The 13,906-nt window shown below is 31.3% G+C and overlaps 1 protein-coding gene across 4 annotated transcripts in view; it reads left to right on the plus strand.

Annotated features, from left to right (window-relative positions):
* LOC109544639 (voltage-dependent T-type calcium channel subunit alpha-1G) overlaps nt 1-13,906 on the plus strand; it is a 58,982-nt gene that overhangs the window by 8,657 nt on the left and 36,419 nt on the right. For all 4 annotated transcript variants that reach the window (XM_048663499.1, XM_048663498.1, XM_048663500.1 and 1 more), the window contains exon 3: nt 3,074-3,251. In XM_048663499.1, coding sequence (XP_048519456.1) covers nt 3,074-3,251 — 178 coding nt within the window. The remainder of the gene's footprint in view (nt 1-3,073; nt 3,252-13,906) is intronic.

The following is a 13,906-nucleotide window of genomic DNA, read 5'->3' on the forward strand; positions in this document are numbered from 1 at the left end:
TCAAAAGAATTCTTGTAAAGCGTTGGAATTATTTCTGTATTTTCCGTTTTAGTTGTAACATTGGTTCTTTGTAGAATGCATACGACTATATAATACCAACACAGTTTGTAGAAAATCAGGCGACACGCTAAAATTTCTGAAATAAGTTTCTTGCACTCAATGGTTTTTAACACGCTTCAACGTATTTTAATTTGCATTTATATTTAGCGGTTTCAAACAAAAATCAACGCATAAATAATGCGAATTGGCTTTTATCTTATATGCAAAAAAAATCGTTTTCATTTTTTCTATGTTGTTGTAGGTATTTAAATGAGATACCGGCCAGGGATGCTTTGCAGCCAACTGTATTGGGAATTGAGACTTTGTTCTGATTGCCCGACTGTGAACAAAACATTTTTAGTTCCGACTTGGCTAATGTGCGGCAATAATTTTTCTTTGCAATTGTGAGTTTCGTTCGTCTTCTTAAAATACGACGTTCAATTGTTGGAATCGCTCGCTCTGGTGAACTACTCAAGAGCATTACCTTCTTAGTTCATACTTAATTTACTCTTAATGTTTCTTTATTCTTTTCTATCAAAAGTTTCTTGCCCGAAAGAAAAAGAAAATGCATTTTAACTGTGTCAGGAAAATATATTACACCCTTCGTGTTACAAACTGTTGAGAATTTTGTTAATGCGTCACCTACATCACATTCGTGCTGCTTTTCGTGTTTTAGACTAAAAGTTTTATCTGGAGCTGGAAAGTGGCAAAAGAGCCCTTTCGTCGCCGTCGCGGATGCTAAATGAGGTTCTCGTGATATAGCCAGGCTCTGCCAGCTTATTAGGATACGCTTCGCATTTTCCAATGCTTTAATTCAAGTCAACAACGACTCTTTGTTATTTCTGATTGTTTTAACATGATATTCACAAAACGTACACACGACCAGAACACAATGCAACATTGTTGTACTACGCCTTTGTCGCTGTTTTAAGATACATCCTGTTATGAAAGCCACAGTGTTCAAAAAAATATATACAAAAAGTAGAAAAATTACTCCAAATTATAATGTCCCTTAATATATACTAATATATCTACGTGTCTACTTTTCATTACACTGATTCTTCAGCTTTGGAAAGTTTTTTTCCATATACTAATCATTTGCCACTAAACAAAACTTATTTTGGGATCATTTTCAATTAGAAAATCTACTGGGTGTAATATCAAATGTTTGATATATTGCATGGGTTTTTCTGGACTAAAAAATGACCCAAATATAAATGTGCTTCAAAGTACATGGCTAAGTACATATTAATGAAATTTTTGATTATCGAAAACCTTTCAAATGAGGAATTAAATTTTTATTTGCAGTCCAGAAGATTGTTGAGATAAACACAAATCTCCTGTATAAGTTGGTGTTTTCTTAAGCACAAGATTAATGCTTTTTTTAATTAAGGATATTGAAATTACTTGGAACTAACTTGGAAAAAAGTATATTGTTAAGACGATTTTGTGAAGTTTCGGTACGTAGACCAGTGCATAAACCATAACACGTTTTGCGCTTGAACCCGGTTTGAATCAAAAGCCGCAAATCATAATAATCTGAAAGATAAAAATTGGTTTCCGAATTCATGTTAAATTTACCTGTGGAACAGTAAGTTTGAGGACTTGAGCTCAGAAAAAAGTGAAATGCCGATTTCACGTGGTCAATTAAAAACCAATGTTTTAGTATACACACTTATATACCTACTATTAAATAATTTCACATTTCGAATTAAATTCATCCATACGTAGATTTGATAGAAGAATTCTGTTGAAATGTATGTAGATTGACTGTAGACTACCAGTTGGTTCCGATATTCAAAGGGTTATTTCTTCTGTTTCGGCTTCGTACTAAAGCTGAAAAATTTAATGTATTGGAAGTATGCAGCAAACATATTATTGATAAACATTTGACCCTGGCGAAAGATTTTAAACAATTCTACAGGTAATTGTCTGTAAATTTACAAATCTTCTTAAGATACAAACCAAATGCTAGTGTTTACAGAAAACAATTAAAATATATGCAAATTGCACTCATGTACAAACATCACATTCGCAAACTATTTAACTATAATTTCGCCACTCAGTATTTAATTGCAAATATCTACTTGCATAAGAGATTAAGCTTTACAACAATGCTCTTGGCTTAAATACTTTGAACTAGATTACACCTAACAGGTGTCCGTTTAAAATGGAAATTGCAATTTAACGCAGGCTTTAAACTTTAAATTAATTTTATATCCCCTTGGTAAGCTTTCTTAGCAGCAAAAATAAAATTGAATGCAGTAGATCAAATAGAAGATAATTGCTAATTGCAAATTATTTCATTCCGTTTTTGCTTGAAAGTTCACAAATATAAAATTATTGCATCTGTTGCATCATCATGTGGTGGTACAGATAATTTGACACTAATACATTTTTTATTGAAAAAAAAATACAGTTTTCAAGAGTTTACCTTTGCTGCTTTTACAAGTATTGGGTGGAAAAACACCACGGTTTTGTATTAATCAGCAGATGAGAGGAAATCATTTTTCGTATTCCAGTTTTATTTATTTATTTTGTTATTTTACACAACATACTTTTCACTAAAGACCGTCTAAAAGATGGAGGTCATAAATAACAAATTTACCAGTCGCTTTCCCAGTGTTCTCCTTTTTTTAATGTTCACATTTGATATGTTAGAACGTTTTGAACTCATTTATTTTCGGCATTCCAGAAATAAATGTTTTTCACCTGTACGTGAGGTATCACGATTGGTGTAAAATTCAAGTGCACCCAATTTTCCATTTGCTTTTCCATCCATACCACAGCAATTTGGCTTAAGCGACATGTACATTAGGGAGTTAACTTATGCCTTGGCGTCTTGCTCGAAATAGATAAGAACGCGGATATATCATTTTTGCCATCAAAATTTCCGCTTGTTTGCCGATAAAACGAATCTAAATATCGTTCGCGAAATGTGAAGGTATGAGGCAACTATTAGGACTTATTTGGAAAGTTTAGTTCAACTTTAAATAACATTGCCTGGTTTATTAATTCAGGGTTTTATTTTCAGGTATGAGGATTCTTGTGATGCTGCTCTTAGATACATTGCCCATGTTAGGCAACGTGCTCCTGTTGTGCTTTTTTGTTTTCTTTATATTTGGAATTGTTGGTGTTCAATTATGGCAAGGAGTTCTCAGGCAGCGATGTCTATTTAATCAAACAATTTACCCACATGTGCGATGGCCAAAGTAAGTAAAGTTTTAACACAGTTCAAACCAATTTATAGGTATATTTTAGTAGATTTACCGTTTTACTATATAGAAACAGATTCTTTAAATACTCAGTCATTTATCCAAATTGAACCAGTCAAAGTTCTTAGCTAATGATCTATCGGACCTTACCGGGTTTTATGTGAAAATTGAAACGAATTTAAACGATACATACGCTGTATTCGTGTTTTAAAACTAAATATAAAAGTTGCACTCAACTTGATTGACACAAAACTTTTAAAATAAGGAAATCGCATTTATTTCTAAATTCCGTTACAAGTCCGGACCTTATGATACATTAACATTTTCATTTTCAGAAAATTGAACTTTCAATTGTTCAATTGTTAAAAATCAAAGCCAAGTGCTAACATATTCTATTAGATCAGTAGCTCAGAATGGACATGAGAATTATTCTCAATCTTAAGAACAGGGTCAATAAAACTCAATTTAAATAATTTTTCCAACATCTGCATGCATTTGATTCGCTTAGCTGAAACATAGTAATTTAAAACGACATAAGTTAATTTGTTCCATTAGACCTGTCCATAAGTAAACAAATGGGGAAAATCTTAATTTGTTGCTCATAGCTAGTCAAATATGTAGCAATTGTGTTTCTTTTTCAATGTAATTAAAAATGTGTAGCTTTTGATAGTTCATTCATTGTAACATGCATTATATTTTAATATCAACTGATTTTTAAATCAATCAATTTAAAATCACTTTGCATTTTATCTGCACAAAAACTGGTACGACAATTTTTCAATTGTAATAGAATTTTTTATGCAGTACCTTGAATTATTTGATCACTCGTAACATCGAACCCGGAAACTTTTAGCAACCAATAAATGCTGGTACACTTTCTTGGATTTAACAATAACTGTCTGGAGTGCTCCATCCAATTTTCAAATGTAGACAGTATAATTAGCTAATTCATATTCCTTATCAGCTTAAGCTCAAATGTGGCACTATATTCAATATGAGCTCTTTTCGGTTTGTTAAATTTATCAATCTTTAACCCTAAGTACCCTTAACACTCTCCCATATGACCGACTTAATGTGGCGTCGTTACGGAAAGCCTTTTATAATTTCCCCATTACTCTTCCAAAACCTTTTTATATATGTGGGTGTAGTGCAACTTTCTTGCCATTTCGTTGGATTTCTCATCATTGTTTTTCAACCTTTGGAACATAGGTGCTTTACAGGCTAACAGGGCACTTATACAGAATTTCTTTTCAAAGTTTAAGAAATTTTTCAATTTAGAATATATTCTTCGAAGGTTTTCTCTGTAAGAAAATATGTCTATTTGTTTCAAATAGGTTAATTCATGGTGTTATAACGTAGAATAAACAGTTCTTTTATTTTATTTTTCAGTTTACACTTTATTATTCACAGATGTTACTGTCTCAATTTTTGATACCATGGTTATACTTCCACATTTCTCCTTGTTTTGTACAGGATTTTTAACACTATTATTTTTGCCATTTAGGAGAATGAAGATGAATATCAATGAAGAGTACAAGGTGAACAATTTCAGTTATAACAATAACACCACTTTATTGAATATCGCGCGGGAGCATGTGTGTGTGATACAAATATGAATACGATAGTCTCAACGGTTTTTAAAGGGAACATAGATTCAATAAAATAGAATTCAAACACTGCTAAATATGCTTTTATGTATGGCTCTCTAGTTTTTAGCTTTTAGTATTTGTGCAGTTGATGTTTTATTTTTGGTTGCAATCGGAAGATTTAATCTGTCTTCTACCCTATATGTTCTTGGGGTAAAAGATATCTAAAGATTTGTCAAATCGTCGTTCAGTTAGAAGACCTACGTCTCCAGCTACATATACATAACGGTTTTATACAGTGAAATTTCTGAATTATCAAACATTTTTCTATCCGAGTTAATTCAACTAAATATGCTGATATTGCTTCAGAACTCACACTTCTTCATCCAATAGTTTTGTTGTTGATAATGTTTTGTCGTGTCAGTTTTGTTTGTTTCCGGCTATAGTAAACTTTTGAAATTCAATAGATAATGGTCAATTCCACAGTGGAACGTGTTACATTCGTATATCCAGAGCTTTAACGGTTGCATGTTATCTGATCTTTACGCGATCCATGAAAGCTTTCATGGTTGAGTATTTCCTGTCCGCATGTAGTTTTGTATTTTATCGTGATGGAGAACAGTAACGTATCTGTTCATAGCTAAGCAACATCAAACCAGATAATGCATAGAAATGTGTGAATACATTTATTTTAACTGATATTGATATGACGCTAACTTATTAATAAAAAAAAAATATCCTTTTATCATTTAAATGTTTTTAGACTGAAATTTTAGGACTTGATACCTAAATCAGAATTTTTGCACAGCCTCATGTAGGCGAACTCTAGACGGAAAATGACAGTTAATATTTCCACATAAACAGCGTTTACTCGCATAAAGCAGCAGCTTTATTGCTAACATTGATGATATATAAATTGCAATTGTCGTACCAGTTTTATCACGTCTTTTGCCAATATTTGAATGTTGTGGCTTTGATTTGTTGCAGGGATTTGTTACCGGAACAGTACATTATGCGCGTTCCTTTAACGTAAGAGCGTGTACCGCAGGCTGGTTGCTTTTTGTGTTCGTGATTTGATTAATGTTCTTTACCTATCTCTACCAATTTCAGTTTCGTCTGCCAAATACAAATTTTTTTAATTTAAATTTATCGAACTGATAAAATGATAACTCTTATAAAAGATGTTCATTCTGTCGTAATTTATATTAGATTGATTAAAAATATATCTCCTACATTTTTAAAGAAGCAGATCAATGCTAAAAGAGTGCAGAATCATGCTAGATTGCGAAATGGCTTGAGGCTAATTATGTTTCCATTATTCTGATTGTTCAATTGCTTCACTATGCATTTATTAAAATCGTGGTATCATTTGAGAGTTTTGCAAGTGCTGCAAGTGCAACAGATTGCAAAACATCTCCATTTTAACGTGTTTCTATGTTATGTTTCCAACAAAATTCTAATAGTTTCATTTTTCAAAAAAGCATGGCGAAATGCAAAGGAACATGCAGATGAGCCAAAGTTAAATCAGTAGAATGTTTAACAAGTAAAGTCCAATATCGACACACAATTTATGACCATTACTTGGGAATACATTTTTGCAATTATATTTTATTTATTTCATCATACTCATTGGAATCTATTTAAGGAAATAACTTAAATAACAATATTATCATTCATTTAATTTAATAATAGCAGACTTCTTCTCGTCGCGTAGCGATGCATGCTTTAGCTTACAGTTAGTTCCGCTTTTCATAAAATTGATATTTATACTGAACTTACGCTTTTAGTTTTTGCCATAACGTGACTAGTATAATAGTTTATATCCTCAAAAGGTAATCCTACTAATAGTATTAAGCACGTTTAAGCGAGTAACTTTTTATAGGCTATTCAGTCGTTTATAGATACTAGAGGATCTATGCTTTCCGAATATATTCAGGACTAAATATAGAATTATTATTGCTATGCACGAACACTCTATTCATAAACCTTATCACAATAAACCTGCAGCTTGATCGGTTTATTGGTCAATATACAAGGTACTTCTTGTACATATCGCCGCTGAAGCTAGGCAGGTTCTTGTAGAGAATGATAAAATGAGTCGATAGATATCACGTTTTCTTCTAACATTTACAGTTGATAAAATATAGGCTTCCAAAAACGAGAACTTTACGTTTTCAGATCAGTTAATTAATTAATCTGTAATGCATGTTTTTTCATTCATTGACATTCATATCAACATTGATAAACGGTACAAAAAAATGGCAAATATTTCAAGTTATTAGATGTTCCAATATAGTTCGTGCAGGCTTTAGAGTGCAACTTCAGGGTATCGTCAGTGCGACAAAACTGTGATCTGCACATAAAAATCTTGTTTGATTAGCAGGGTTGGAACTGGATATAAACTCCTTTTTTAATTAAAAAATCTCGGACAATCAACTATTTTATTAAGTTTTCAATAGTAGACTACAGATAAATAGAAATATCATTATAATAACTGTTAGCTGTAAAAAAATTTAAAAATATGTTAACTTTGCCACCTTCTATTTCAAAGACTAAGGATGTCAATCCGGCTTTGTTCAGTATAAAATCAATTGGCTTCCTTAATCTCAATACTCATGTATCTTCATTTCATTTAGTTTACTGTATTGAAGCATGATCGTGGCAACAATATTGCATGCACATGTGACAATGCATCGCAAATGTAGGAATAATAATCAACAACATCTGCGAAATAGAATGTATACATATAATTATTTAAGGAAAATTATTATTACATACATACACAGTTCAAAAATTAGATCACCGAACGCAAAGTATGGTGTTTAAATAATTTTTAAAAAGTTCGCTAACAGAGCTTTGCAAGTTAATTGCTAATTAGACCACTGTTTGTACCTTGATATTTCATAATTTAACGAAGAAGTTAATAAGAAATTAACCAACAGGTTCTTTGAACACGTACAATTTTTAAAGAGCTAATCACATTAGCTGGAAGTTTATATATTCCAACATATTTCTACTAGGAAACATTATTTCTGAAATAAAAATTGCATTTAAAACGACCAAAAAGTGGTTTGAAGATCATAATTTGAGAGCTTGAGCCGGACTTGAATATCTGGAACGAATGGCCCGTATTTGTCAGTAATTTTGTTGAATTATTGATAATTTCTTACGTAATTTTTGATAAATGCACTTTTAAACCGAACCGACAATTATATGAAAATCGTTTTGGAAACTCCATGATTAAAAAACATATTCTGCAATACGAGCTACTTCAACTTTGCTAAGATCTCTCAGTTTGACCGACATTAAATTCAAGAATATTAAACTGGCTTATATTGTGAAGCTAACAGTCAGCAACTTGGAGATAAAATTTAAATCACTTTATTTTTGCAGTTTTTTAAATTTTGTTTTTTGCAGAAGCATATAATAGTTATCGTCACATCTCTTAATTAATCAAAATCAATCAATTAATAAAAAGTATGTATTTTTAGGACTAGATCCACAGGTACTGAATACAATGAATTAATGCCTTAAAAATTACAGATTCACAAAGGGGGTTTCCGTTAACTTTTTTGAGCAGGTATGAACAATGTTCTAGAATATATTGTATTTCAATAAAACGAACAATGGATTTTAAACTTAAAGAGGAGAAACCAGCAATGTTTCTTATTTCGAACGAGAACTGGTTATTGAAAAATTCGTTTAATTCCAGAATTAATTTCATTAATATTAAGATTATTTTTATGAACTGGTCTAAAACATCTGAAATTATTATCGAAATTGCTTTACTTGCCAAAGTGAAAGGCTGTTTCAAGTTGCAATGGAACTAAACTTGAGACAGATTTCTAGCCACTATATCAACCGAAAAAAAACTGGAATACATGATTTTACACATAGTGGCAGTAATTCAACATCAAACAGTTGGTGCCTCAACTTTCGAGAAATATATTTTTACCATTACCGTTAGTGACAGCGCTACATAAACGAAAGAGAGATAAATTGTTGTCAACTTGAATCTGTTAGTGTATAAAATCTTCTGACACTAAACGAAGGAATTTTTTCTCTAGCTCTCTAGCTTTTTGGCAATTCTTCAATGTTCACTTGAATGGCTCAATTTTCCGTATGTCTCAAGTATTTTTTGCAGCAACATTAGTTTCATATGTATTACTCTACAGACTGCCAGAACATATTCTGGTCGAAATAACGTATCGAGTTGCTCAAACATGTGGTTTATTGCTCATAATTTATTGTAAAATTCAGTATTCGTTATAACTTTGTTTTTAATATTACAGCTTAAACAAGCATCTAACAAGAAAAGGACAATACTAGTTATTGTTAACTATTAAACTGTTATTAGTTCAGTTCCCATTTCTTAAACAAAAGAGACAAATAAAATTGTCAAGATTTAATTAATAATTAGCCCGGTGCCTACCTACTTGTTGAATTTAGGAGAGGTTAAGTCAGTTTGAAAAGCTCTTTGTTAAAGTTTGCTAATTGATTCGCTATTTACTGCCCAAAGTTTCAGCTCCAGTGCTCGGCACAAGGCGCATAACTACTGAGCGCTTTTTCCTTTAGAATTTAACAGGTTAGGCATTCGAAGCAAAACGTTTTTTATGTTATATGAATACAAGAATGTTAAATGTGATAAAAATATATTCTAATTAAATAGTGCACAATATACATATACCAATYGCTGAATCGCTCTCACCAGAAGTAGATAGAAGTAGAAGAAGTGCTTTAAAAATCCGAGCATACGACTTTTACTGTCCATCTTATAGAAAATTGAATAAAAGAAGGAGATCATTTTTAACAGTTTGCCASCCTCGATTTTTAAMATTTAAAGTGCGCATACGCCAATCAAATTAAATTAACAAAACTTAATTAAATAAAGTGTTTTAGCAAMGAAAATGTTTAAGCAAATTATWTGAAATCCTATTCGCATTGATTTTCCGYCTCTCGAARAAGACATAGTCTCTAATGCATAGGACTTACGGATTCAAAATCATMCGATTTCAGTAGTCATARGGGCTCAMTTGGAGAGTACGAGAAAATTWTTGAAAACTTTTGTTCCAAAATTTCCAAAAGACATTAACAGTTGAAAATCGATCTTCGACTTTATATTATTTTATATATTAKTACGTAAGTATTATTTTGAAGTGGTCCCATGTTTGATTGGAAKCCTATTGTAATGCTTAAGCATTTCAGAAAAATTACGAAACTACTTCAAATTATGAAAAATGTTTATATTAAAAAAAWTTGTSAAATTGTGATTTAGTTTACAGACAACAGACCAATGTACATAAAAATTAAAATACCCCTTGACAACAATTTTTTGGAAGCAATGATTTAAGAACATTTTATATGTAGTAAAAACAGCATCATTTTGATCTCAACAGATTTTTGTTCTAAAGTCTTTAGATGTAATGAGGCCGACCTTGAAAAACATTGTTGCCGAATTTCTGATATAGTTTTAGGCAAATATCTCCATTTTTATAAAGATTAATTAATTTTTTTACTGTTTTTTGTATTGCCTACTACCCCCAGGCAACACTTCCAGGGGAATCACGCCAATTTTCGAACATACTCCTTAAATATTAGCCGTTGCATGCTGCATGTCAGCTAGCTAAATTTATTCAAAATATATATTTGGCCACATCGCGGCTGTTTAAAATCCGTTTAATATTCTCAGACCGGCAGAAGTGGCTCAAAAATAAATTCATTTTTGTCACACCTTAAAGCAAATTTTAATTTTGTTTCAAGTAAAATTACACTGAAGTGGTTTCTTGTAAAAACAAAACATAGAAACACGTTCTATGTGCTTTAAATGCATTTTTGCCAATGCACAAAAAATATTTTAATTGCCTGTGTGTTTCTGCTCGTTTTCATACCGGCTATTTCATCATCAAAATATACTCTTCCGCACTTTTTTAAACGTATTTCAAGTAGAATACAAAAACGAAATGATTTTCAAGGTGTTTTCAAATAGTAACTGTAATCTACATTAAAATTATTGCTAAAAAGTTTGGCACTATTAATAGATTACAAACAAAAAGGCACGGGTAATAACGTTCGCTTTGTGCTTCCACTCAAAAGCCTAAGGGTTGAAAATTAATTCGGTTCCTTTGAAGTTTAATAAGGGCTGATTCTGTAATCGATATCATATTATATGTGCTCCACCTTATCCGAGACATTAGCCTACTGTAAAACCAAAAATGCGTTTTCAGATTAAACTAAATTCGTACGACTTAAATTTCTTATTCACTTTAAATGAGACCACATTTTTATGTCTTTACGTCAACAGGTATAAAGTTCAATTCTTGCAAGGAAATTTCTAAAATCGGCAGTTTTTAAATAGTTGCGTTTATTACATCAAAAATTGAAAATCTTATAAAAAATTCAGATTCGGGACCTGGTCAAAAGTTCAGTCTTCCTAATTAAAGAAAACTTCTCTAGGTTAGTAGTTTTACAAAGACTATCGTAACAGGCCCCTCAGTTTTTCAAAAAATTTCCGTTGTTTTATAAAAGTTTTACAATATGGTTATAGTACATTAACGTTAAGTAATTAGCTAAAAAAGGTTGACAATATTGGCTACAATACTGTAATGAAAATGATTCCATCAGTATCTAATTACGCAAGAATATAATATAATTCACATCTTTATGAACGTAAATATGCCCTCATGTTCTATAAAATAGTATTATTTTTGGTAATGTAATTTATTACGTATGTATAAAGAAAAACTGCCAAACCTATTCTCTAATTTGATCAGCAGATCAAACGGTGTCTTATTTCCTTTATCACCTTAATTTGGGAAAATGTGGCTATATTTTAAATCTTATGCGTATTCCGTTTGTCTTCGGTTGTCCATTTTACAGCTTGATATGTAATAATATCGGATTGTGACTGACTTATAATACATTTGGAATAAGTAATTCACATCCTAGATTTATTATCAGAATGCTAAAATTTTCTTTGTTGACTTTTCAAATTTAGTTTAATAATTGATCAGACAACTCTGTTAATTGACCTTAAGTGTGACCAAATAATGCTCGTCAAATGAGAAGTGGAGTGACCGGATAACAGTACTGTGACATCCGCATTCTCCCGGCTAACTATTCGGGAAATCTTTAACATCTTGACAAGCTACTTCACACCTGTTGTACCTATCTCAACCTCCCTGGTGAAAGATTTATATACCTACTCATAACTCGACAAAGCTGTGGTTTAAGTTTGCCGGAAATCGTATACAGTTTGAAACAGTGGAAAAATGAGCAATTTCCGGACAGAATTTTTTTGCCTAAATAGCTAACAAAGTTATGGTTATCAAAGCTGCTAAGGTGAGGAGAAATGATACAGCAGCCATTAGATTAAGACAAAGATATGTATCTTTAAAATTTAAACTTCGGAAAAGCTACAATTGAGAAATTGAAACTGATGGCGAAACTAGCCGATTATGTGAACATGGACACATGGAGTCTCAATAGAAGTTATTGGGTTTTGTTTTTCCTGTTAATATAAAGCAGCTTAAGCAGAATATTAAAGCAACTGGAGATCGTCACTATATTATTAAACTTTCTGCTAAAGAGTGTTCAATTACGAAGCTCACAACAATTTCTAAAACTTGCATTTATTCATAGAAGGTTTTTCTGTTTAATGTTCCATCTGTGTACAAAATATATGTACAGAGTTGGTCAAACTAGAGCTTGATAATCGATGCTTCTCGAAAGGCAAACAAAGCAAAATACAAAGTGAAAAAAAGTTTCTTACAGAAAATAGTAAAGAATTTTAATAAGCGAATTTATTTTACTATGGAAACTAAATCGGCGACAAGACTGAATAGTGTATATTTCCATTTTCACATGGAAATCGAAGAGAGCCCAATGTTTTAGTTATAAATGTGAGCTGACGTTGAACTTCACTAGGCAGACAGATCGTATTGAAATAAATTATAAATAGTTATTTGAAATGGAAAACGTGTAGGTGATTCTAAATATGGTGCCATTTTGAAAGATCACAAAGTTTGCTTTTTAAGATCTTGAATTACGCATGAGTTCAAATAGGCTGTCAACATTTTCTAAATTGATAACGTTATATCTGCTTGGGTAAATCTTGGAAAATATATCAAAAAAGCTGTACAGTGACTTTATGCTCTTATTGCATGCATACGCTATATTAAATTAAGGGTCACAATTGTCATGCAGCATAAAAAAATAGTTATCAAAATAGATGAGCCTTAACTATTTCCAAATATTTATGACTATTATTTATATATGACTATTTAAACGATTATTTGGCATTTACATTAAATTTACAATGTGACGGACCGAAATATATATTGAAATGCAATATATTCATATAGATACATACGTAACAGACAAGAAATAGAAACTTCTCTTTTAAATAGATCAATAATGAACCAAACTGCTATTAAAAAGAACATTTTAAATAAATTGTTAGATTTGCGATTGCAAACATCTTCGGCATTTTGTATACTGGAAAGACACATGAGTTGACATAAAAAGATGACACAAAAAGATACTACTTCGTCTGGACATTTTTTGAAAACCCCTTTTAATAAAAATTAAATGGTCTTTCAATTTTAATTCGTTGTTCCATAAGAGTATATCTCTTTTCTACCTCGACACGGTTTAAAACTTTTAAGATTTACATCTGGGTTTAGTGCATTTTTCCGCAATCGCATAGTATTTCAAAACCCACGTTTCGAATTTTATTTCAATATTCCGCAAAACTGCAACTTTTACCTATTAGAAATCTAAGATAAACAAAATTATTTTTTTACGTAGAACTTAAATATTTACTAATATGTCTAATGTTTTACAAGATAAACATACTACTAAAACACCGAATTTATAGAGTATCCTGAAAAGTATACGCACAACCTAAGTGCAGCTATAACAATCGCAAATTTTCCTTTGTAATTCAGTTTTGCAATAACATTTCAGTTCTTAGTCGACTGACGAGCGCACTGTATATAATTTTATTTATTAGAATATTGAAGAAATCCAGGAAAATTAAAGCGCAATTATTGACATCTTACAAGTACA

This window comes from Dendroctonus ponderosae, unplaced genomic scaffold, assembly GCF_020466585.1.
Source record: "Dendroctonus ponderosae isolate FM_Combo_2020 unplaced genomic scaffold, Dpon_F_20191213v2 Dpon_F_20191213_2, whole genome shotgun sequence".
NCBI lineage: Eukaryota > Metazoa > Arthropoda > Insecta > Coleoptera > Curculionidae > Dendroctonus > Dendroctonus ponderosae.